This window comes from Jaculus jaculus, chromosome 1, assembly GCF_020740685.1.
Source record: "Jaculus jaculus isolate mJacJac1 chromosome 1, mJacJac1.mat.Y.cur, whole genome shotgun sequence".
Lineage (NCBI taxonomy): Eukaryota > Metazoa > Chordata > Mammalia > Rodentia > Dipodidae > Jaculus > Jaculus jaculus.
The window spans coordinates 159,870,008-159,894,314 of record NC_059102.1 but is presented as its reverse complement, the minus strand read 5'-3'; the positions used below and the strand labels follow the sequence as shown (position 1 = coordinate 159,894,314).

Genomic DNA, 24,307 nt, shown 5'->3' with positions numbered 1-24,307 from the left:
CTCTGTGTGTCTCTTTGTGCTTAAAAATAAATTAAATAAATAAATAAATAAATTTAAAAGGCAAGTCCCTAAGCCGCTGCTCAGGGAAATGACGTGCGGGCCGAGCCGTCCCGCCCGCTACCACCCGGAGCCGTTTGTTGCACTATGCTCCGGATGTCCCGCCTCCAGCGGCTCGAATTAGCCTCTTCGAAACAATATGGCGGCTCCCTACACACCTTCAAGCGCCTGCTTCAAACAGCCAATCAGAAGGAAGATGTTACCAGGACCCGCCTCTTTCAGCAGCCCACTGACCAATTAGCTCTCAGTACGGAGAGTCACGACGGGAAAAGCGAAACCAGCGGGCCCAATGACAATTGTCCCAGAGTTAGGCTCCGCCTCCCGGCTGGCCGATCCGTTCGGCAAGGGAAAGGAGCCGCAGCCCCTCAAGGTGGGTTCCGTGGTCACGACCGTGAGGACTGCACCTGGGCGGTGCCACGTCGGGGTGATGTGGTGTCGGCCGCTGGTCCCGTGAGCTCTGCGCCCAGGCTCCATCTTCGCCGGCTCGGCACCCGCGGCCTCTGCGTCCTTCTGCGTGCGGCGGCCGAGCCGGCACCGTCCGGCGCATGTGCTGCTCGCGTCTGTCGGGTCAGAGGTCACGGGGAAGGTCGTAGAAGGTGCTGGGTTGTATTCCTAGGACTGGAGTCGTGGGTCAAGGGTGGGTCCGCTAGCGGTCAAAGGTCATGGGAGGGACCCCCCTCCCCACCTTTGGGGTTCTGGCAAAGTACCGGGCTGTAGGCTAACCCTTTGTGTATACGAAGTCCCTTAATTTTTAGGGACCTCCCCCCCTATTTAGCAGGTGAGAAGCCTGAGGCCAGGTGACATCACTTGCCCAAGGTCACTGTGCAGTGGGGGAGTTCTAGAAGTTGTTGAGGTGGGCGGAGGGATTTTTAAACTAGACGGGGTTCCGTCCTAGCTCCATACCCACATGCAGTGTGGCTTTTGGGTCAGTAACTTACCATGACAGGATGACCCCTGTGACTCCTGGCTCAGAGTTAGTGCTCAGTACCCGCTGGTTGTGCTCAGAGGTGGTGTTTTGCTGAGAATTAGAGAATAAATGAGAGAGGGGAAGGATGGATTTAATAAGATTCTTTGTGCTTTCATGTGCAGGTGTATATTTGTGTGGGTTGAGGTCACATGACAGTCAAGCTTTTTGCGTGTATGTGTGGTGTGTGTGTGTTCATGTTTGCTTGTATGTGGGTGTGCATATGTCCCAGTAATTGATTTATTTATTTATGTGGGTGCTTGGTGTCCAGACACAGGTCCTCACATGTTTTATACTAAATGAGCCATCACTCCAGCCTCAGCCTTTTTTTTTTAAATTATTTTTATTTATTTATTAGAGACAGAGTAAGAATGGGTATGCCAGGGCCTCTAGCCACTGCAGACAAACTCCAGACGCATGTGCATCTGGCTTACATGGGACCTGGAGAATTGAACCAGGGTCCTTATGTTTCCCAAGCATGTGCCTTAACTGCTAAGCCATCTCCAGCCCAGTCTCAGCCTTTTTTGAGACAGGGTCTTTCATTGGCATAGAGCTCTTCAATTAAGCTACACTGGCTGACCAGCGAGTCCCAGGGATCTGTCTGTCTCTGCTTCTCAAGTGCTATGATTGTAAGCCTGAACCACCTGGCTTTAAATTTTTTTTTTATTTATTACTTGAGGGGAAGAGAGAATGGGCATGCCAGGGCCTCTAGCCACTGCAAATGAACTCCAGATGCATGTGCCACCTTGTGAAACTGGCTTTACATAGGTACTGGGGAATCAAACTTGGGCCCCTTGGCTTTGCAAGCAAGTACCTTAACTGCTAAGCCATTCTCCAGACCTTTAAAACAATTTTTTTTTTTTTTTTTGGCTTTTCGAGGTAGGGGCTCACTCTAGCCCAGGCTGACCTGGAATTCACTCTAATCTTAAGGTGGCCTCAAATTCACGGTGATCCTCCTACCTCTGCCTTCCGAGTGCTGGGATTAAAGGCATGCGCCACCACACCCGGCACCTTTTTAAAATCTTTTATGCGAGGGGGGGGGGAGAGAAAGAGAGACAGAATGGCCACACCAGGGCCTCCAGCCATTGCAATCAAACTCCAGACACACCTGGAGAGTCAAATATGAGTCCTTAGGCTTTGCAGGCAAGCACCTTAACCACTAAGCTGTCTCCTTTTTTTTTTAAAGTATTATTATTTTTATTTATTTTATTTATTTATTTATTATTTAAAGTATTATTTATTTATTTATTTTTATTTATTATTTAAAGTATTATTATTTTTATATTTGAGAGAGAAAGAGGGAAAGAGAGAGAGGCAGGTAGAGAGAAGAATGGGTGTGCCAAGGCCTTCAGCCATTGCAAACAAACTCCAGAAGCATGTGCCACCTTGTGCATCTGGCTTATGTGGGACCTGGGGAGTTGACCCTGGGTCCTTTAATTTTGCAGGCTAGCGCCTTAACCTCTAAACCAGCCCTCCTCTTTTTTTTTTTTTACACCTGGTTTCTGAAGATTGAACTCAGAGTGGTCCTCAGGTTTACTCAACAAGCACTTGACTGGCTGAGCCATCTGCCCAGCCCTTTAATAAGTTCTTAGGGGGCTACAATGGAGGCTGGGGAGATGGCTCAGTAGTCAAAGGCACTTGCTTACAAAGCCTGTTGACCCAGGTTCAGTTCCCCAGAACACACTTAAAGCCAGATACAAAAAGTGGAATGTCTGTCATTTCCTTTGCAGCAGCAAGAAATTCTGGCAAACCCATACACTCACATACACACACACACACAAAATTTAAAAAAAAAAAAAAAGGATTGTAGGGGCCAGGTGTGTTGGCACATGCCTTTAATACCAGCACTTGGGAGGCAGAGGTAGGAGGATTGCCGTGAGTTCAAGGCTTTCTGAGAGTACATAGTGAATTACAGGCCAGCCTGGGCTAGAGTGAGACTCCACTTCAAAAAACCAAAAAAAAAAAGGGATTGGAGGCATGGTTTAGTGGTTAAGGCACTTGCCTGCAAAGCTGAAGGACCCAGGTTCAATCTCCCAGGACCCACACAAGCCAGATGCACTAGCTGGGCTGGGAGAGGCTTGGCAGAAGTGATAGTAGAGGGAGTAGAGAGATGGCTTGGTGGTTAAGGCATTTGCCTGCAAAACTTAAAGGACCTAGGTTCGAATACCCATGTAAGCCAGATGCACAAGGTGGCATGTGTCTGGAGTTTGTTTGCAGTGGATAGAGGCCCTAGTGCACCATTCTCTTCTCTCTGCCTCTCTCAAATAAATAAATAAAAATACTTTTTTTAAAAAAAAAGTACAGTCCTTTAAAAAAAAAAATTTCTTGAGCTGGGCACAATAGCACACATCTTTTTAATCCCTCCCAGCACTCGGGAGGCAGAGGTAGGAGGATCCCTGTGAGTTCGAGGCCATCCTGAGACTACATAGTGACTTCCATGTCAGCCTGAAATACAGCGAGACCCTACCTTGGAAAACCAAAAAAAGAAAGAAAAAAAAAAAAGAAGAAGAAAAAGAAAAGAAAAGGCAAGAAAGAAAGGAAAAGGAGGTGCCATACATGGAAAGAACTTGGAATCCCCAAAAACTTTTTGTCTCTGCCCAGCTGAATGGGACCAGGCTGAGGGATGGGGGTGTTGGGTCTGACTAAAATGGTGTGTGAGCAGGAACCGAGGTGGCCAGACCCTATACCTTCTCTTATGTCCATCCCCAGATGTACTGCCTCACTGCGTCCATGCTGCTAAGGGCCATGGCCCAGGCTGCGCGTACAGGTAGGACCTGAGAGCTTTTTTGGGGAGCGGGAGAGCCCAACCTCTTGTTGTGAAGTCACAGCAGCAGTGTCACCTTCTCCTTACAGGACATGCCAGTGGCCGGAGCCTCCATAGCAGCGTGGTGGCAGCAACCTACAGTGAGTATGCAGTGGCCACCTGCAGAAGGCCAGAGAAGCAGCTTCACCAGGTGTCCTCCACTCTGAAAATGAGGGTGGTGGTCAAGAGGGATTGTGCTCAAGGACACCACGGGGGCAGTGGGAAGGGAGCTGCTGGGTGTGAGCCGTGAGTCCTGTGCCTCCTGACCAGGATCCCCGTGAGGGGAGGGACCCAGGCCCTTGCTCCTCCATGCTTTATTTTTAATTTGTTTTGTTTGTTTGTTTGTTTTTTTGAGGTAGAGTCTCACGCTAGCCCAAGCTGACCTGGAATTCACTATGTAGTCTCAGGCTGGGCTCGAACTTTCAGCAATTCTCCCATCTCTGCCTCCTAAATGCTGGGATTAAAGACATGCACCCAGCTTCCTCCATGCGTTGTGTTTTTGTTTGTTTGTTTGTTTGTTTGTTTTGTTTTTCAAGGTAGGTTTTCACTTTAGCCCAGGCCAACCTGAAATTCACTATGTAGTCTCAGGGCAGCCTTGAACTCACAGCAATCCTCCTACCTCCTCCTCCCTAGAGCTGGGATTAAAAGTGTATACACCATGCCCGGCCCTCCATGCTTTTTTTTTTTTTTAACTTTATTTATTTGCAAGCAGAGAGAGAGGAGAAGCAGACAGAGAGAATGGGTGCGTTAGGGTCTCCAGCCACTGTAAACGAACTCCAGACACATGCACAACCTCATGCCTCTGGCCTATGTTGGTCCTGGGGAATTGAACCTGGGTCCCTTGGCCTCACGGGCAAATGCCTTAACTACTAAGCCATCCCTCCAACCCCCTTCATGCTTTTTAAAATCTTGCTTTGGGGCCTTGCTGAGGGCTTGCCTGATGCACCTAGGGTGAGGGCCTGGGCTCATATCCTGGGGCTGGATTCCTTAACTCCTGTCATGGCCTCCTGCAGAGTATGTGAACATGCCGGAAGAGAAGACAGACATGAAGTCTATGACTGACCGTGCAGCCCGGACCCTGCTATGGACAGAGCTCTTCCGAGGTGGGTCCCAGTGGTACAAGGCAGGGTGGAGGGGGCAGCACATATGTGCTATAGAGGAGGGCAGTCCCTCACCAGCCCTTTGTTGCCCACAGGCCTGGGTATGACCCTGAGCTACTTATTCCGGGAGCCAGCCACTATCAACTACCCGTTCGAGAAGGGCCCTCTGAGCCCGCGCTTCCGGGGGGAGCATGCGCTGCGCCGCTACCCATCAGGAGAGGAGCGCTGTATTGCCTGTAAGCTCTGTGAGGCCGTCTGTCCCGCTCAGGTGAGCCTGGCAGCCCTGGCTACCACTCTACCCCCCCTGGGATAAGGCGCTGGGCAGCTCTAGACTCAAGCTGAGTCTTAGGACCTCCTTGACCCCATGATGAGAACTGATGAACCCTCACTACCTGACTGTTGTGAGTCAGGGCATCAGCCAGAGCTGGCTTCTGTAGGGGTCAGTTGGTTATGTGACACTTGTTCCCAGGAGCTGTGCAGTGGCCCAAGGTGTCTGCTTCCTTGGATATGCAGTGGTTTGAGAAACCCTGCTCACGTGCCTGTCTTGGGCTGGGCCTGAGGATACACAGTTGAGGGCCCATCCCCAGTGCTGCTCCTCAAACTCCTGGCTTTTAGTGGTGTTGGTGGGTGTTGCACAGAGTGTCTGCAATCAAGCCTCTTGGTGAAGAAACAGGAAGATGAAACAGTGGCTTTGGTGTGCCCAGCAGTAGCTCCAGCAGGCACAAAGCCTTAAGATCTGTGCAGCGACTCACTACTGTTGTAGCTTAAAGCAGCCCCTTAACAAGTCCAAGGGAGAGCCTCAAATAGCAGCAGTGGTGATGGGCATGGCGTCCTGGCAGTGACCAGGCACTGCAACAGACTCCTTCTCTTATCCCTTTCACTTTCACAGTGAGCACTAGAGATGATGTCCCCATTTTCCTAGGCAAGAAAGATAAGGCTGCAGCCAAAGGTCTCACTGTGTGTAATGAGTGTGTCATGGGGGTGGAGCAGGACCTTAAAGACCCCAAGCCACAATTTCTTCTGTCTGACACACAGCTGTCCACCAGGAACTGATAGTTAAGGGTGTACCTGGGCTGTGTCCCTCACTGCTATGACTTTGGGAGGTCCCTCAATGACTCTGAGCCTCAATTTTCTCCCTCCAAAATGGGGATGACTAGACTTAAGTCATAAGGTTGTTCAGTGTAATAGTCATTGGGCACTCACTGTCCTATGGGACCCGTTGGGTCTGCAGGTAGCCAAGCAGGTTAGTAAGAGCCCTTTCCTCATGGGAATAGGCTTCTGGACAGAGATATGCGAGCCAGAGGACAGTCCGCTGGTGGCACCCTGGCTGAGGACTCCTTAGGCTGGAAAGGTCCCTGAGGAGACAGGGCATCTATGCACACCTCAGGGGCTGGGACAGGGCATAATAAGGGAGACCCAGGGCTGGGAGATGGCTAGCAGTGTGGCAGTGACTGGTGGCTACTCTCCCTAGGCAATCACCATCGAGGCTGAGCCGAGAGCTGATGGCAGCCGCCGGACCACCCGCTACGACATTGACATGACCAAGTGCATTTACTGCGGCTTCTGCCAGGAGGCCTGCCCCGTGGATGCCATCGTGGAGGTGAGTGGTTGGGTTGTGACGCAAGGGAGCTGCTGCAGAGGCTCCTGGGAGGGCCTTGACCATGCTGAACCTCGACGCTCACCTGCAGGGCCCCAACTTTGAGTTCTCCACCGAGACACACGAGGAGCTGCTGTACAACAAGGAGAAGCTGCTCAACAACGGGGACAAGTGGGAGGCCGAGATTGCTGCCAACATCCAGGCTGACTACCTGTACCGGTGACACCGCCCGCCCGCCCGCCCGCACCTGTGCCTGTCTGCCTGTGCGTGTGGCTCTGACGCCGCAGCCCTGCTGCCCCATAAAAGAGCTCTGACTCCATAGCTGCCTCCTGTCGTGTATCCAGGGCAGGCCTGACCCCAACCTGCCAGGGCCTGTGACTTCCTCCAGCCAGATGAGGGCACGCCTAGACCCTCCACCACCCAGCAGAGCCAGCCCAGCTCTCCCTCCTGATTCGCTGACCTATCAGACCTCATGGTCACCACACATTTTGCTGGGCATCTTCTCAGTGCCTAGCAACTCAGGAGGTCCCCTTGGGCTGCTGTCCTCGTGGTGTTGGGTGTCTGGGACCTGGGCCCACTGTCTCCCGAAACCCTTTGGCCTTGCCCATCCTCAGGCCTACCCATTAAGAGTCTCAGGCTTGCTGGGTGTGGTGGCTCATGACTTTAATCCCAGCACTTGAGAGGCAGAGGTAGGAGGATCGCCATGAGTTCGAGGCCACCCTGAGACTCCATAGTGAATTCCAGGTCAGCCTGGGCTAGAGTGAGACCCTACCTCGAAAAACCAAAAAAAGAAAAAGAATCTCAGGCTAGGGTATTCTTCACCGAAGGGGAAGCCTGCTCCAGGATGACAGTCACAAGGGGATGACACAGGCCCTGCTGCCCCTGAGCTGGACTTACCACATCCCCTTTTCCCCTCACAGTTCCCTACTCAGGCTGTTGTGTGACTTTATAACCTCTTAATTTGCAGTCCCAGTCAAGCCAAGTGACCCCCTTCTGATGCTCCATGAAAGCCAAGTACCCATTAATGCCAAGGGCAGCTCCTTGGGCTTTACAGTGGTCTATGTGAAAGAATTTTGAGTCATTCGAGCTTGAAAAGTCCTAGCAGATAAAGTGGTTTGCTCAGGTTGCAGCACACAGCCAACCACTGACTCAGGTCTTAGGGACTTTGAGTCCACCTGATACAGGAATTGGAGTTTCTTGTCAATGTAACAGTATGATATACCAATTGGGGTTCTATGCTGATGTACCATTACAATACACCAACTGTACTGTATTGGGAATTGGGTTTCCTCTGCCAGTGCATCAATACATGCCAACACAATAATTTTGGGTTGTCTGTAGATAGTCTTAAAATTTGATGAATGAGATCCACAGACCAGAGGATAAGGTTCAGAAAGATTTTATTACAGCTTAGAGTTTTGGGAGGGAGAGCTTTAAGAGAAAGGGGTGCTTAAAGGAAGAAAATCATAGATCTTGCCCAAGGAGGCAATAAGGGGTTGGAGAAGCTTACCTCAAGACTAAGGGTTTTTTTGTTTTGTATTTTGAGGTAGGGTTTCACTTTAGCCCAGGCTGACCTGGAATTCATCATGTAGTCTCAGGGTGATCCTCCTATCTCTGCCTCCCAAATTCTGGGATTAAAGGCATGCGTCATCATGCTCCACTAAGGTGGTGGTGGTGGGGGGGGGTAAATGAGCCCTATAGATGGGAAGCTGATCTAGTCCTGACGTCAGGATTTCTGGAAATGTACAATCTTCCTAGAAATCTGGTTCTCTAGGAAGGGACTTCTCTGGAGTGGAAGGACTCCCTTAGGGGGTAGAGATAAGGAAAGGCCAGACCCTAGATTTCCCCTCCAGGCCCAAGGACAACTTCCACATTTAGTCAAGGAGGAAGTTACTCACTTTGGGTCCCTGTCACCCCTAAACTGCCTTATCTTTCTCAACTCTTCCATAAGTGTTTCATAAAACAGTCTTCCAAGTAAGAAAGAGGAGGATGTTTTGTGGAGCAGAATTGTGGGAAGTGCTCCCACTACGCTGCATGTGTGTAACGCGAGTGACTGGGAGACCGAGCAGCAATGGAGCCCAGCCCAGCCCATGCCCAGGGAACCCCTTTCTCAGGTCCCCTGCTGACCTTTGGCCCATTTCCAACTCAGCCTTTGTAGTCTGATAAATTACATGGTGCTGTTTGGTCTCTAGAGTTGCCCAAGATTTGGGGCACCTAGACTTCTGGAACTAACTGTAGAAACAGGAACGAAAAGGAAGGCTGGAGCCTAGTACAGGTTTGCAGGTTCAGTCCACTGACGGTCTCAAGACCAGACCTCTTTCCAAGAAGACAGCCTCAAGAGACGAGCTTGCAGGTCCTAGACATCTTTGGTTTAGTGTGTCCCAGATGTACCAGACAGTAACTGGCACAGTGCCCACATTGTACAAAATGATGCTTGGATTAGGGACCTGTCCAGCCTTTGACTTGATTCTGATATTCCAGGGTACATTTCCATCTCTAACATGCCAGTTTTGTGGCTCTGACATGGTCCCATTTGTCCCTGCACTGTGAGAGCACAGATCTAGACGCCCCCCACCGTGTTTTGTGTCGTGGGTCCCTCCCGCCCCAGACGGGACCAGACCTACGAAGCTGTGGCCAAGAGTTTCCATTCCACTGGGGTTCAAGGATCATCACAGCCGAGGGGCCCCTAGTTCCTCTTGACCCCTTCGTGGGTACCACCCAGCCTGTCCAAAGTTCAGGCCTGAAAGGTCCTGAGTCTCAAGTTTTCTGGTACTGGGACCAGATGACCCTCATGGGGCCAAGGAGCGCAGATACCTCCGGGTGAATCTGTCTGCCCCGGTGCAAGTCCTTGAGCGGAGCCAGAGCACAGCCTCATCCTCAGAGTCCTGCCGCTACTAGAAGGTAGCACCGCGAGCCTCGGCCTCACGGGGACACCGAGCACCTGGCCTGGAGCTCAGCTCCAGCCCCGCGAGGTTGGTAGCAGGAAGTGCGAGCGCAGGGGGGAGGGGCGCGGGGCTAGGTCTTGGGACTCGGCCCAGTAACCCAAGGATGTTAGGGTTCCATCAGCCACAGTGCCAGCAGCCTTCTGGGGACAGAGGGAGGAGGCCTAATTCCCTAGGCTACAGCCCCGCGGTCAGTTATCCCCGCTATCTTCAACCAGCTCCGAACCGTCTCCCTGCAGCCGGTGCAGAGACTCAGCCAAGTTGGGGGCGGGGCGGGGCCGGGGCGGGGCGGGGCCGGGGCGGGGCGGGGCGTGTGCGGCCTCGCCCCACCCCCTCCCGCTGGAGGCAGCAGTGTCAGCGGCGGCGCGGGCTTGGAGCCTGCGGCGAGGAGCAGAACGGAGTGCCCATCCGGGTGAGTGTCCCGCGGGGCCCGCGGCCCCCCAGCTTTGCCGGCCACCCACTAACCCTACCCCGGGGAGGAGTCTGGGCGTCCCATCCAACTCCGGCCTGGAGGTAGCTCAGAGGCCTCCCGCCAGTGTCAGGCCGCGCTGCGGGGCGCAAGTGGGTTCTAGGAGGACCAGAAGGATTTGGGGAGGGGGCGTGTTAGCTTCAGGCAACTTCAGAACCCACCTCACCAGGCTTGCCCAACTCTGAGCTGCCCCAGCTGCGTATTGCCCGCATGGAGAGACCCATTATACAGACGAGGAAACTGAGGCCACACAACTAGGAAGTGGCAGGGCTTAGTAGAAGCCGACTCCATAGCTAATCCTCTGACTGGGAGATGAGGCTGGAAGCTGCGGGGAGGGCTAGGAGGTTGGTGCGGGGTTGAGCTAGAACTTCAAGGACCGGAGGAAGGCCAGAGTTTATGAGGTGTGTGTGGATCCAGTCCATCTCTAGCCTTGGAGGCTGTAGATGTGAGGTCTTTACAGATCACAGTGCTGAAGACTGGCTGCGGGGTGGATCGAGGCACCCCCCATTTGCCCTGTAATCTGGCTGGAGCTTCCCCACCCCAATCCTCCTCCCGCTGGAGGAGCAGCAAGGGTAGGGAGGGTGGGACCGGCCACAGCCAGCCTGGTCACACAGCAGCTGTTGTCGTCCTTGCTGGGACTTTTAAGGCTGCAGCCATGGACGTGGCCCTTGCCTCGTTTGGTCACAATTGGTCATGTTAGCTTGGGCTTCACCTCAAATGGCTTCAGTTGACCAACCTATAAGACAGAGTTCTGGCACCCCTCCCTCAGCATTGCTGTTAGGAATTGGTGTGGGGTGGTGTGGGTCAAGGGGATTATGGGTGGTTCTTTCCCACTCACATCTTGTGGACCCGAAGTAGCCAAGTCCGATTGGCCCAAAGAGGAAGTGTAGGCCCAGAGAGGGCAAGGGACTTGCTCAATGACACACAGCCAGTCATAACCTGGGCATGACCCAGGGAAAGCCATGGTCCCTGGCTGTCTGCCCTGTGGCTGGAGCCATGCCCTTGGGTGATGGAGCTTACCTGTGCATGGCAAGGGGGTGGGGGCTTCTGCAACCCACCCTGTCCTCTGAGCTGTCTCCTTTCCCAGGCTGCTGGTAGCTGTGGTTTCCTTCTTAGAGTTAAGCAAACTAGGCCCTAGGGAGGAAGTAGACAGTGAGGCAGGCCCAGTCAGCAGGTAAGGTGAGCTGGTACCAAAAGCTCCCCTCTCTGATGTGCCCTCACGGGTGCCAGTTGCTTCCCCACAGTTTGTGAGCAGAGGCAACTGTCCCACCCCGCAGGGGGTTAGAGGGGAGCCTGGGCCCAAGACCTGTGGCTGCAGAGCAGGCAGGAGCAAGGGTCTGGACCTCCGCAGGGCCTGTTGGAGGCTACCTTGGAAACTTGAAAATATCTGCTCTCACTGGTGTTGGAGCAAGGCCAAGGGGCCTTCCCGCCTGTTTCAGTTTCCCGGTTTTACTTTCTTTGGTTTCGACATCTGAAAGGCTGTCCCCAGCATGGATTGGTCTGTGGCCAGACGCCCTGGAGCAATCCTAGCCAGACCTCTCAATATTGCCCTTTTAGCCCCAGGGAGATTCCACCCCCACCCTTTATCTGTGGGGAGGCAGGTCTGACAGCTCCAGTTGCCTTAGGTGCCATGTGTCACAGCTGCCAGCATTGGAGACTGCCTTTTCCTGGGGTTCCAGGGTTAAGCCAGGTCTAAGGTGAAGACCAGAAAGAGCAGTGGCAGAGCAGGGGCAAAGGGACCTAGCTGAGTGTGAGGCTGAGGTGGCATTGTGGGCGTCAGCAGAGGTGGCTCCATACCCCATCACATGCTTATTTTGTGTGTGTGGGGGACTTCAGCACCCCATCATGCCATCCTGGATCTCAGTTTCCCCATCTGTGGTGGGTGGTAGCAGAAGTGTACACAGGATGTCTGTGGCTCAACTCTTGTCACCTACCCCACAGAAACATGGGCTCCATGTTCCGGAGTGAGGAGGTGGCCCTGGTCCAGCTCTTCCTGCCCACAGCAGCTGCCTACTCCTGTGTGAGCCAGCTGGGCGAGCTGGGCCTCGTGGAGTTCAGAGATGTGAGTGGGGCACAGTATGGTGGGAGGCCCTCAGCCCCACAGTGGTAACTCAGACCTGGATGGGCCCCATGTTGTTCCCTGGGCCTTGGGCAGGCAAGCCAGTGGAGGCCTGGCCTGCTCCTGCACGCAACTTCTCGGGCTTGGGCTCGGGCTGGAGCAGCCACACGTCTATGGAATCTATAGATTCACGGGGCACTCAGCACCTTTTTTATAGGAAGCATCTCAGGTCTGATGAGAGCCAGGCCTGGGTCCCAGGGCGGGGGACCTTCCTGCTGTCTCCCAAGACTCTGACCTTTCTGCTTGACCATCACAGCTCAATGCATCTGTAAGCGCCTTCCAGAGACGCTTTGTGGTGGATGTTCGGCGCTGTGAGGAGCTGGAAAAGACCTTCAGTGAGTTGGCCCCAGGCCCACACCCCAGGCTGGCTTCCTGGGCAAGCTTGCTCTGAAAGAAAGTTGTCTCCCCGCCCGTTACCCAGGTGGAGGGTGGAGAAGGGTAATGATGTAGCCAAGGCTCAGGTAGACCGGTTGGAATCTGCATGGTGTTCTTGGGATGGTGACTTAGGCTTAGGAGGCTCCTCAACTCAGAACTCATGGACCAAGCTTTCTCCTCTGGGTGGACTGGGGTGGGCAGAGGCCAGGGTCTAGGAGCAGCTTCCTCTTTGGCCTAGGCTGAAGGGACACTGTCCTGGTCCCTATATAGCCTGTTTTCCCAAGAAACCTGAGGCCTGACATCCAACCCTGCCTCCTCCCATGCTAGAGATTGAGTGTACCTTGTGAGTCTGCCTCACAGCTTAAGATGGTCCACTGTGCTCCTTCTGTCTGTCCTGGCCTGACAGCAGACCTTCCTAGGCTAGTGACAGCTGAGAGACAGGAGGAACAGAGCTTTGGGGGTAGAGGTTTGGCCTGGGATTAGTTAGCAGATAGCTGATGGAGCTTGGGGTGCGTGCAGGTCGTTCCCACCCCACCCACCTTAGGCTGACAGTAGACTTTGGCTGGTATGATCCTACGTGGTCTCCCTGCATCCTCTTCTCTGTGCCCAGCCTTCCTGCAGGAGGAGGTACGGCGGGCCGGCCTGGTGCTGTCTCCGCCTGAGGGGAAGCTGCCAGCACCACCACCCCGTGACCTACTGCGCATCCAGGAGGAGACTGACCGCCTGGCCCAGGAGCTACGGGATGTGCGGGGCAACCAGCAGGCACTGCGGGCCCAACTGCACCAGCTGCGGCTCCACTCAGCTGTGCTGGGCCAGAGCCATGGTCCTCCGGTCAGCTCCAGCCCAGGCAGGGACAGGTGAGGGGTAGGTATGGCAGGTCCCACCTGGACTGGGACTCACAGTGTCGCTCCATACCCAGATGGCAGCTGCTGCCTACGCAGAAGGTCCCTCCTCTGAGAGAACACCCCTGATCTCAGCCCCTGGGGGGTCACACACGGACCTGAAGGTCAAGTAAGTGGTGGGCCCTGACTTCTTGCCTTTTCCATCAGCCCCAGGGCCCTGAGCAGAGGAAGGAAAAGAAAGAGCTAGCTCCAGCTCTGTGCCTTCACCCCTTTGCCCTCTGCCTCCTTCCTGAAACCTGGAACTTTCCGTAGTCCTGACCTTCTGCCTGTGGGAACTTGCTGGGGGTGGGAAGGTCCTGACTTTTCCAGTAGGGTAGCCTGACTGGCTGAGGTGGGCCAGGTGGGAGGCTAGAGCCCCTCTCCAGCCCTGGCCTGCAGCTTTGTGGCAGGCGCTGTGGAACCCCACAAGGCTGCGGCCTTGGAGCGCCTGCTGTGGAGAGCCTGCCGCGGGTTTCTCATCGCCAGCTTCAGGGAGATGGAGTCACAGCTGGAGGACCCGGTGACGGTGAGCTGGTGGGGGCCAGACTGGGGTGGTCTGGCAGAAGGCAGGGCTCTGGGGTGAACAGAACCTGCCTTCCACAGGGTGAGCCTGCAACCTGGATGACCTTTGTCATCTCTTACTGGGGAGAGCAGATCGGACAGAAGATCCGCAAGATTACAGACTGGTGAGCCACATGCACATAGCCACCCTGCTGGCCCTGCCTGCCGTACGTGGGTGACCAGGCCCACCCTGAGTTAGGGAACCTCTGCAGGCATCCAGAGATCTGATGCATGAACAGGGCTTTTCTGGCCTTGGGTACTCCAGGCTACTGCTGTCACTTCTAAATATTTAGGGCTGGAGGGATGGCTTAGCGGTTAAGGCGTTTGCCTGCAAAGCTAAAGGACCCAGGTTCTATTCCCCAGGACCCACGTTAGCTAGATGCACAAGGGGATGCATGTGACTGGAGTTTGTTTGCAGTGGATTGAAGCCCTGGCGTGCCCATTCTCTCTCTCCCTCCCCCATCTTTCTCTGACAAATAAATAAATAAAAATATTTTATTTACTTATTTGTTTAAGAGAGACAAACAGATAGACACACACTGGCAGAGCCTCCAGACACTGCAAACAAACTCCACATGCATGTGCCACCTTGGGCATCAGGCTTACATGGGTACTCGAACCTGGGTCCTTAGGCTTTGCAGGCAAGTGCCTTAACCACCAAGCCATCTCTCCAGCCCCCCTACTATCACTTCTGCCAAGCCTCTCCCACCCCAGCTCCACTGGGTGGCTCCCTCCAGGCTGACCCTCCCGCCCTCCCCCTCATTCCTCCAGCTTCCACTGCCACATCTTCCCCTATCTGGAGCAAGAGCAGGCCCGGCATGGGGTACTGCAGCAGCTACAGCAGCAGAGCCAGGAGCTTCAGGAGGTGGGTGCCCACCTGACCTGACCTGACCTCCCCTCCCCCTCGCTGCTCCACCTGATCACCTCTCCTGGCCCCAGGTCCTGGAGGAGACCGAACGGTTCCTGAGCCAGGTGCTGGGCCGCGTGCAGCAGCTGCTGCCGTCAGGGCAGGTGCAGGTCCGCAAGATGAAGGCCGTGTACCTGGCCCTCAACCAGTGCAGCGTGAGCACCACACACAAGTGCCTCATCGCGGAGGGCTGGTGTGCGGCGTGTGACCTGCCCGCTCTGCAGCAGGCGCTGCAGGACAGCTCGGTGAGCACGCGGGAGCTGCTGAGGACCCCCTTTCTCCTACAGTCACATCTAATGTTCCCAGCGCCTTTTCTGGGTTTCTCTCCTCCAGCCCACCTCCTCCACGGTGGCCCTGGCCCTGCTGACCTCCATTGATGATGCTCTGACTCCCCAGAATTACAAAGTCAGGCTCCCAGGCACTAACCGAGGGACCTGAGTCTGTTGGGAGCCTCAGATCCCTCACCAGTGAGTGCAATGGTGTTGCCCCCAAGGGGGCGCTATTGTATCCACCTGTGGTGCCAGACAGGTGCGTGGGTGGGGCCCGGGCTTCCTTTCCTGCACCACCTGATGAGAAAGGGGCCCCACTTCTCTTTTGCAAGTGTTCCTCTCTTTTTTAAAAAAATTTTTATTTATTTATTTGAGAGCAACAGACAAAGAGGCAGATAGAGAGAGAAAGGGAGAGTGGGCGTGCCAGGGCCCCCAGCCACTGCAAACAAACTCCAGACGCGTGCGCCCCCTTGTGCATCTGGCTAATGTGGGTCCTAGGGAAATCGAGCCTCGAACCAGGGTCCTTAGGCTTCACAGGCAAGCACTTAACCGCTAAGCCATCTCTCCAGCTCAAGTGTTCCTCTATTAAGGCAGGGTAGGGCTGCTCGGCCTCTCCCATGCCACCTCAACCCTTTGCCCACCAATTGAGTACCTGTAGCACTCTGTATGTCTGCCAATCGTGCTTGGGGAGCCCAGGGTCCCAGAAAGCCTGTCTCTCTGTCCCTGTACCCTAGAGCGAGGCAGGTGTGAGCGCCGTGGCCCACCGCATTCCCTGCCGGGACATGCCCCCGACCCTCATCCGCACCAACCGCTTCACAGCCAGTTTCCAAGGAATCGTGGACGCCTACGGTGTGGGCCGCTACCAAGAAGTCAATCCTGGTGAGAGCCACCATGCCCTCATCCTGGGCTAGCCCCCCCCCCCCAAATTCTACCTGGGTCTTGGGGAAGCTCCCCTGCCCATGGGGTTGTGAGGCTGGGGTGTGAGGGGACTGGGATATGTCCCCACCCTGACCGCCACCTCCGTTTTGCAACAGAGGCATGCGGCCTCGCTTTTCTTTCTCCTGGGAGGCTTGGGTGCTCTTGTCCCACGTGGAACATCAAGTTTGTCCCCAATGCGCTCCTGCTGCTAACGCCACGGGATCCAGCTCTGGCTAGTGCTGCGAGGGAACAGAGACTTGGCAATGGAAATGACTCTATTTGAAGGCCAGCTCACTTCATCTGATCAATTTCTTTTGCTCATTTGTAAAATGGGAATACGAGTACAAGCCTCGGAGAGGTCAGGGACTGTCAGATACAGCCCGTAGGCCAGCCTGCTGCTGTGGCTTGTTTGGCCATGCTGTGTTTTTGCTTTTTTATTTATTTGCACATGCACGTGCACATGCTTGCGTGCATGTGTGTGTGTAGATGGGTACACCAAGATCTTTTGCTGCTGCAAACAAATGCCCATCTGTTTTATGTGGGGGGCTAGGGAAGCCCAGCAGGCTTTGCAAGCAAGCACCTTTAGCTGCTGAGCCATCTCCCAACCCCCGGCCCCTTGCTGTGTTTTTAAAGAAGGTAGAATTAACAGGGCTGGGGATGTAGCTCAGCTGGTAGAGTAGCATGCCCAAAGCCCTGGGTTTCCTCCCCCAGCACCACATAAACTAACGATGGTGCTGCATAGCTGCAATCCCAGCACTTGAGAGGTGAAGGCAGGAGAATCAGGAGTTCAAGGACATCTTTGGTTACACAGCAAGTTTGAGGCTAGCCTTAGCTAAAGAAGTTGAAATTAGTAGTTTTAGGTTTGGACATTGTTTTTTTATTTTTATTTATTTATTTGAGAGAGAAAGAAGGGGTGTACCAGGGCCTCCAGCAACTGCAAACGAACTCCAGATGTGTGCGCCATCTTCTCCAGCCCAACATTTTTTTTAAAAAATATTTTATTTATTAGAGAGAGAAAGAGGCAGATAGAGAGAGAATGGGCATGCCAGGGTCTCTAGTCACTGTAAACGAACTCCAGGTGCATGTGCCACCTTGTGCAGCTGGTGTACGTGGGTAATGGTAATGGGGAATCGAACCCGGGTCCTTATGCAGCTTTGCAAATAAGCACCTTAACTGGTGAGCCATCTCTCCAGCTCCTCAAATGGACATTCTGATGTAGGGGTCCTCTGAGGGAAGTACTACTAGGAGAAGCAGAAAGGGGTGAAGATGTGAAGAGAAGCAGGCAGGGAGAGCTGTCTAGTGCCACCGTATGGGGGTATGGCCCATAGCGTGGCTGTGACTGTGATGGTGCCTGTCGGGGGCGGGGATAGAGTCAAAGAGAGGGGTTCTGCCTCACCTGGAGGAGCAGGCAGGATATGAGGATGAAATCTGAGGCTGTGTAGACCCAAGCCATGTGGCTCTGGGGCTGTAACATCTCAGGGTCAGTGTCTTGGGGTTTGAACTGGGGCCTCACTCAGTTTTACCTTCCCCCAGTTTCTCCACACTGACAAAACCCAGTTCAGGTAGAATGGGCCATGTCGCCCAGGTAGCCATAGTGGGTGTCGTGCTGTGAAACCTCAAGACAGTGGGCTCCAAGAAAGGGCTATTTGCCAGAGCTGCTGCAACCAGGCACTGCAGGGAGATAGTGGCTCGATGACAGAGACGGCCTGATGTGCTGGTGCATGCCTATGATCGCAGCCAGAGAGATGGATGCAGGAGGAATAAGGAGCTCAAGGCCAGTTCAGGCCAAATATCAAGTGTAACACTAGCCTCAGCTACTGTCTTTGTGTCCCATACCCACTTTTTTTTTTTTTTTTTGAGGTAGTCTTTGTTGTCTTTTCTTTCTATCCTTCGAGACAATCTCATACTGTAGCCCAGCTTGACCTTGAATTTACTGCAATCCTCCTGCTCTTTCCTCCTGTTTCTTTATTTTTTTTTATTTTTTGAGGTAGGGTTTCACTCTAGCCCAGGCTGACCTGGAATTCACTATGTAGTTTCAGGCTGGCCTCAAACTCACATCTGGGATTAAAGGCATGCACCATCACACCCTGGCTCTGCCTCAGCTTCCTGAATACTGAGATTTCAGGCATAAATCACCATGCCCAATTTAAAGTTATTCTTTTTATTATTTGTGTGTGTGTGTGTATGCACACCAGGCTTGCTTGCTTGCTTCTTTCTTTCTTTCTTTTTTTTTTTTTTTTGGTTTTTCAAGGTAGGGTCTCACGCTGGTCCGGGCTGACCTGGAATTAACTATGTAGTCTCAGGGTGGCCTCAAACTCTCAGTGATCCTCCTACCTCTACCTCCCGAGTGCTGGGATTAAAGGCGTGTGCCACCATGCCTGGCTTTTCTTTCTTTCTTTGAGAGAAACAGACACAGAAAGAGGCAGAGAGAGAGAGGCGGGGGGGGAGAATGGGTGTGCCAAGGTCCCAAGCTACTGCAGACAAACTCCAGACACATGCGCCACCTTGTGCATCTGGCTTATGTGGGTCTTGGGGAATTGAGCTTCGAACTGGGGTACTTAGGCTTCACAGACAAGCACTTAACCATTGAACCATCTCTCTAGCCCTTTGCCAGGCTTTCTTAATGCTGTAAGTGAACACCAGATGCTTGGGCCACTTTTTTTCCATTTGTCTTACGTGAGTAGTTTGGAAACTAAATCCAAACACACAGGCTTTGTCAACAAGCCCCTTTGAAGTACTGAACCATCTTCCCAACCCCAAAGCTCTTCTTAAGCAGAGCAGTAAAAGCCAGGGGTGATCTGAGCTTGCGGTCCCAACTACTCAGAGTGAGGCAGGGGGACCACTTTCAAGAATTCAATACCATAGGCTGGGGAGATGGCTGAGCGGTTAAGGCATTTGTCTGTAAAACCTAAGGACTCCGGTTCAATTCCCCAGGACCCATGTAAGCCAGGTGCACAAGGAGAAGCATGCAGCTGGAGTTCATTTGCAGTAGCTAGAGGCCTTGGAGTACCCATTCTCTCTTTCTCTCTATCTACCTGTTCCTCTATCTCCCCCTTTCTTTCTCAAATAAACAAAATAAAATGAAAAAAATAAAAGAATTAAAGACCAGTCTGTATTACATAGCCACATCCCCATTTTTTATTTATTCATCCATTTACTTATTTATTTAAACTTTTTTTTTTGAGGCAAGCACCTTAACTGCTGAGCCATCTCTCTAGCTCTAATGTTTTTTAAAAATCTAGGAAGGCAGAGGTAGGAGGATCGCCGTGAGTTCAAGGCCACCCTGAGACTATATAGTGAAGTCCAGGTCAGCCTGAGCTAGAGAGTGAGACCCTACCTTGAAAAACTAAGCCAAAATAAAATAAAATAAAATAAATTTATTTATTTTATTTGAGAGAGAGAGAAAGAGGCAGATAGAGAGAACAGGTGCTCCAGGGCCTTTAGCCACTACAAATGAACTCCAGAAGCATGTGCCCTCTGGCTTACAGGAGTCCTGGGGAATCGAACCTGGGTCCTTTAGCTTTGCAGGCAAGTACCTTAACTGCTAAGCCATCCCTCCAGCCCCTTTTATTTTATTTTATTTTATTTTGTTTTATTTATTTTATTTTATTTTTAGGTAAGGTCTAACTGTAGCCCAGGCTGTTCCAGAACTCATTCCCAGAGATCCTCCTACTTCTGCCTCCCAACTGCTGGGATTAAAGGAATAAGCCACCTTACCTGGCTATTTTAAATAACAATAGCTACAACAGCTAACCTTATGTCCCTAGCCTTGACCCTGCCTGTGGACACTTATCTATAATAACCCTATGAAGGGATATTGATGTCTCCATTTTATAGATGGGCAAACAGGCTCAGAGAGGCTAAGTAGAGAGCTCAAGGTTGCACAACTTATCAATGGTGGGTTCTGGAGTACCAGCAAGTGGTCCCTGCTTCATGAACACCCTCTGGGCAGGCCCTGGAGTCTCAGAAGCTTGGGTTGGGGGCCTCTATGGCAACTCTGAGAAGGAAGCAGATGTGGGACTCTGGCTAACTGCACCCCTTCTGCCCGCAGCTCCCTACACCATCATCACGTTCCCCTTCCTCTTTGCTGTGATGTTTGGCGACGTGGGCCATGGACTGCTCATGTTCCTCTTTGCACTGGCCATGGTGCTCATGGAGAACCGGCCAGCTGTGAAGGCTGCGCAGAACGAGGTGTTGTGGACTGCCAGGCGCCTGGCAGGGTCGGGGCAGTGGGTCTGCGCAGCCCCTCACCATGCCATCTCCCCAGATCTGGCAAACCTTCTTCGGGGGTCGCTATCTGCTTCTCCTCATGGGTCTGTTCTCCATCTACACCGGCTTTATCTACAATGAATGCTTCAGTCGCGCCACCACCATCTTTCCCTCGGGCTGGAGCGTGGCCGCCATGGCCAACCAGTCAGGCTGGAGGTGAGGCTTATGTCCCTGACCCATCCCAGGCCCTATGCACACTGGGTTATCCTGAATACCTCCCACTGTCCCTGCAGTGACAAGTACCTGTCGCAGCATCCTGTGCTCACCCTGGACCCCAACATCCCTGGTGTCTTCCTGGGACCCTACCCCTTTGGCATTGATCCGGTGAGTGGAGCCACCCTGGTGCACATGAGCAGTGGAGTTGGTGGTGGGGCTGGCCAGGCACCCACACCTCATCTGTTTACAATCCCTTTTGGTAAATGTTAGCATTGCCGGCATGCTGGACCCTGTGCTGGGTGCGTCCCTGTCACCCAGAGAAACATGGAATAGCAGCCTGCCTATGTATGATGGCACATGCCTATGGTTCCAGCACTTGGGAGGTGGAAGCAGAAGGATTAGGAATTCAAGGTCATCCACTACATATCAAGTTCAGGACCAGTCTAGGTTACATGAGACCAGCTTAAAAAAAGAAAGAAAAAATAGGGCTTGGAGAGATGGCTTAGCTGTTAAGGTGCTTGTCTGTTAGGAAGCCTCCTGTTGCTTCCTTAGGAGCCTGCCTGTTGCATACTATCACTACAAGAGACTGAGCAAGGCTGGAGAGATGGCTTAGCGGTTAAGGCACTTGCCTGCGAAGCCTAAGGACCCATGTTCGGCTCCCCAGAACCCACGTAAACCTGATGCACAAACTGATGTGTGTGCACAAGGTTGCACCTGCACACAAGATGGTGCACACATCTGAAATTCAATTGCAGTGGCTAGAGGCCCTGACACACCAATTCTCTTATAAATAAATAAAGAGATGGGACTTTTAAAATAAATAAGTGGCTGGGCATGGTGACACATGCCTTTAATCCCAGCACTCGGACCACCCTGAGACTACATAGTGAATTCTGTGTCAGCCTGGTTTAGAGCAAGACCCTACCTCAAAAAACATAAACAGGGCTGGAGGGATGGCTTAGTGATTAAGGTGTTTGCCTGCAAAGCCAAAGGACCCAGGTTTGATTCCCCAGGACCCACATTAGCCAGCATCTGGAGTTTGTTTGTAGTGGCTGGAGACCCTGTTGTACCTGTTCTCTCTCTCTCCTTCTTTCTCTGTCAAAGAAACAAAAAACAAACAAACACAAAACAGCAGAGCATGGTGGTGTACACCTTTAATCCCAGCACTTGAGAGGCAGAGGTAGGAAGATCACTGTGAGTTTGAGGCCACCCTGAGACTACATAGTGAATTCCAGGTCAGCCTGGGTTAGAGTGAGACTCTACCTTGAAACCCCACTCCAAAAAGAGAAAGAAAATAATAGCATCCCAGCACACATGAAATGGCTGTCTGCTCCATGTGATAACCTTGTGGGTATGAATTAGCATTATCTCATTCTACATTTAAGGAAATGGAGGCCCGGGCCACATACCCGCATCATCCAGCTGGATCTCACCTGACTTGTGAGCTCAACTGCTCAGTCTCGTTTTATTTTTATTTATTTTTTTTATTTTAGAGAGAGAGTGAGTGATAGAATTGGTACACCAGGGCCTCAGCCACCAAAATCAAACTCCAGACACTTGCGCCACCTAGTGGTCATGTGCGACCTTGTGCTTGCCTTGCCTTTGTGCGTCTGGCTAACATGAGATCTGGAGAGTCGAACATGGGTCCTTAGGCTTTGCAGGCAAGCACCTTAACCGCTAAGCCATCTCTCCAGCCCTGCTCAGTCTCTTGTGATAGGATGCAACAGGCAGGCTCCCAAGGAAGCAAAAGGGTGAAGACTTTGTCAGGAGGGCTTCCTAACGGGAGTGACTATGGTACCAAGTCCCCACTTCTGCCGCCCCAGGTCTGGAGCCTGGCCAGCAACCACCTGAGCTTCCTCAACTCCTTCAAGATGAAAATGTCTGTCATCCTAGGGGTCACCCACATGGCCTTCGGGGTGTTCCTCAGTATCTTCAACCACGTGTGAGCCCAGGGCTGCTGATGGGTATGCAAGCGGGGCTGTACGGCCAGGGCGTCCCATGACCCATCTACCCACTCCCAACAGGCACTTTGGCCAGGCACATCGCCTGCTGCTGGAGACCCTGCCCGAGCTCATCTTCCTGTTGGGCCTCTTCGGCTACCTTGTCTTCCTGGTCGTCTATAAGTGGCTGCAGGTGTCGGTGTCCAGCGCTGCCTCGGCACCCAGCATCCTCATCCACTTCATCAACATGTTCCTCTTTGCGCACAGCTCCACCAACCTACCGCTCTTCCCTGGGCAGGTGGGCTGGCACAAGAGTGGCTCAGAGCCTGTCCTGGGGTTCCCCACACTCACTGGGTCACTCAGAGCCACAGAATGTTCTCAGAGGTGGGGTGTGGGCCCGCAGCCCTGCGGATCAGGTGGTCGGGCGTGATGACAGAAAGCTCGGGGGGCTCTCGAGAGTAGATGCCGGAAGCCTGAGATCCCTCTCGGGGGTCCTTGTGAGTTAGCGTCCCTGAGGGCGGGTGGGGCTGCCCCAAACTGAGCACCTCCTTCCTCCCCCACAGGAAGTGACACAATACACACTGGTGGTCCTGGCCTTGGCCATGGTGCCTGTCCTGCTACTGGGCACCCCCTTGTACCTGCTTCGCCAGCACCACCGCCGCCACCACCCTCAGATGGGCATACAGGTAGAGGCTGAGGAGTGAGAGGACTACGTGGGAGAGAACCCTCACTGCCCCGCGGGCCGAGCCGTCGGGTGGGTGCTGAGGGCTGCTTCTGGTGCGACAGGGTGGAGGCGGGAGTGACCGCCCGTGTTGCCTGCTCCCAGGACGAGAATAAGGACAGGCTTCTGGACTCCTCTGATGCCTCCATCTCCGAGAACGGCTGGAGCCCGGACGAGGAGAAGGCGGGGTGTCCTGGAGATGAGGAGGCAGAGGTGGGGACAGCTTCTTTGGGGGTGGGGGGCTGTTGGCCTAGCTGGTCCCCTCACTGCTATCTGTTGTGCAGTTTGTCGCCTCGGAGGCCTTCATGCACCAGGCCATCCACACCATTGAGTTCTGCCTGGGCTGCATCTCCAACACCGCCTCCTACCTGCGCCTCTGGGCCCTGAGTCTGGCCCATGCACGTGAGTGATTTTTCTCTCTGGGCTTCAGTATGCCATCCAGTAAAATGTGGTTTCTAAGGAGGTGGCCTCACCCCACAGACCCGGAAGGTTCAGGCTGACAGGCACCCGTATCTTTGCCCGCCCTCCCCCACCTCTCTCACAGAACTGTCGGAGGTCCTGTGGGCCATGGTGATGCGTGTAGGTCTAAGCATGGGCCGTGAGGTGGGCGTGGCGGCCGTGGTGCTGGTCCCCGTCTTTGCGGCCTTTGCCGTAATGACGGTGGCCATCCTGCTGGTGATGGAGGGGCTCTCGGCCTTCCTGCATGCTCTGCGGCTGCACTGGTGAGCGCCCACCCAGCAACCTCGGCATGGGTGGGTGGGGGGAGTACAGGGAATCCCCTCACCAGCTCTCCCTTTCTCACCTGCAGGGTGGAGTTCCAGAACAAGTTCTACCTGGGCACTGGCTACAAGCTCAGCCCCTTCACCTTCACAACGGACGATTAGTGCTCGCTGCAGGTCAAAAGAGGAATAAAGAGTTGGCAGGTCCAAGAACTTTGTTTTGGTCCTCTTTGGGACACCACACTGGGCTAACGTCACAGCTGGTAACAAGGGCCCCAGGCTCTGGTGTCACATTTACTGGTTTTTTGTTTTTTGTTTTTTTTTTTAATTTATTTGAGAAAGAGGCAGATACAGAGAATGGGCACTCCAGGGCCTTCAGCTGCTGCAAATGAACTGCAGACAAATGTGCCACCTTGTGCATCTGGCTTACATGGAAAGTGAGGAAATCCAACCTGGGTCCTTAGGCTTTGCAGGCAAGCGCCTTAACTGCTAAGCCATCTATCTATCCAGCCCCCTACTTTCCTTTTCTAACAGGGGCAA

At 53.4% G+C, this 24,307-nt stretch overlaps 2 protein-coding genes across 4 annotated transcripts; both read left to right on the top strand.

Annotated features, from left to right (window-relative positions):
* Positions 1-332: 332 nt before the first annotated feature.
* Positions 333-6,744, top strand: Ndufs8 (NADH:ubiquinone oxidoreductase core subunit S8). 3 transcript variants are annotated; one of them, XM_045147963.1, is made up of 7 exons: positions 333-427; positions 3,731-3,788; positions 3,875-3,925; positions 4,838-4,927; positions 5,020-5,192; positions 6,396-6,524; positions 6,613-6,744. In XM_045147963.1, exons 1-7 carry the CDS (start codon positions 347-349, stop codon positions 6,742-6,744), a joined length of 714 nt encoding a protein of 237 aa, XP_045003898.1. In that variant the 5' UTR covers positions 333-346. The 3 variants fall into 3 exon arrangements, with proteins under 3 accessions (XP_045003898.1, XP_004656829.1, XP_045004009.1); XM_004656772.2 differs by lacking the exon at positions 333-427 and adding an exon at positions 528-653; XM_045148074.1 differs by lacking the exon at positions 333-427 and adding an exon at positions 644-694.
* Positions 6,745-9,820: 3,076 nt separating this feature from the next.
* Positions 9,821-23,977, top strand: Tcirg1 (T cell immune regulator 1, ATPase H+ transporting V0 subunit a3). Its single transcript, XM_045137335.1, has 20 exons — positions 9,821-9,875; positions 11,874-11,994; positions 12,308-12,386; positions 13,037-13,257; positions 13,346-13,437; positions 13,707-13,833; positions 13,911-13,993; positions 14,640-14,733; positions 14,808-15,020; positions 15,779-15,923; positions 20,014-20,153; positions 20,230-20,387; positions 20,465-20,555; positions 22,211-22,329; positions 22,412-22,625; positions 22,891-23,013; positions 23,154-23,261; positions 23,333-23,450; positions 23,593-23,770; positions 23,857-23,977. The coding sequence occupies exons 2-20, from the start codon at positions 11,878-11,880 to the stop codon at positions 23,930-23,932; spliced, it is 2,496 nt and encodes an 831-aa protein (XP_044993270.1). The 5' UTR covers positions 9,821-9,875; positions 11,874-11,877; the 3' UTR covers positions 23,933-23,977.
* The last annotated feature ends 330 nt before the right edge of the window (positions 23,978-24,307 follow it).

Excerpts from the sequence above, each read along its gene's own strand:
- Ndufs8 (XM_045147963.1), top strand. The coding sequence starts at position 347 with ATGACAATTGTCCCAGAGTTAGGCTCCGCCTCCCGGCTGGCCGATCCG. Across the intron at positions 4,928-5,019 it reads ATGGACAGAGCTCTTCCGAG|GCCTGGGTATGACCCTGAGC; the intron begins GTGGGTCCCAGT and ends TGTTGCCCACAG. Across the intron at positions 5,193-6,395 it reads AGGCCGTCTGTCCCGCTCAG|GCAATCACCATCGAGGCTGA; the intron begins GTGAGCCTGGCA and ends TACTCTCCCTAG.
- Tcirg1 (XM_045137335.1), top strand. The coding sequence starts at position 11,878 with ATGGGCTCCATGTTCCGGAGTGAGGAGGTGGCCCTGGTCCAGCTCTTC. Across the intron at positions 14,734-14,807 it reads AGAGCCAGGAGCTTCAGGAG|GTCCTGGAGGAGACCGAACG; the intron begins GTGGGTGCCCAC and ends TCCTGGCCCCAG. Across the intron at positions 22,626-22,890 it reads TACCGCTCTTCCCTGGGCAG|GAAGTGACACAATACACACT; the intron begins GTGGGCTGGCAC and ends CCTCCCCCACAG.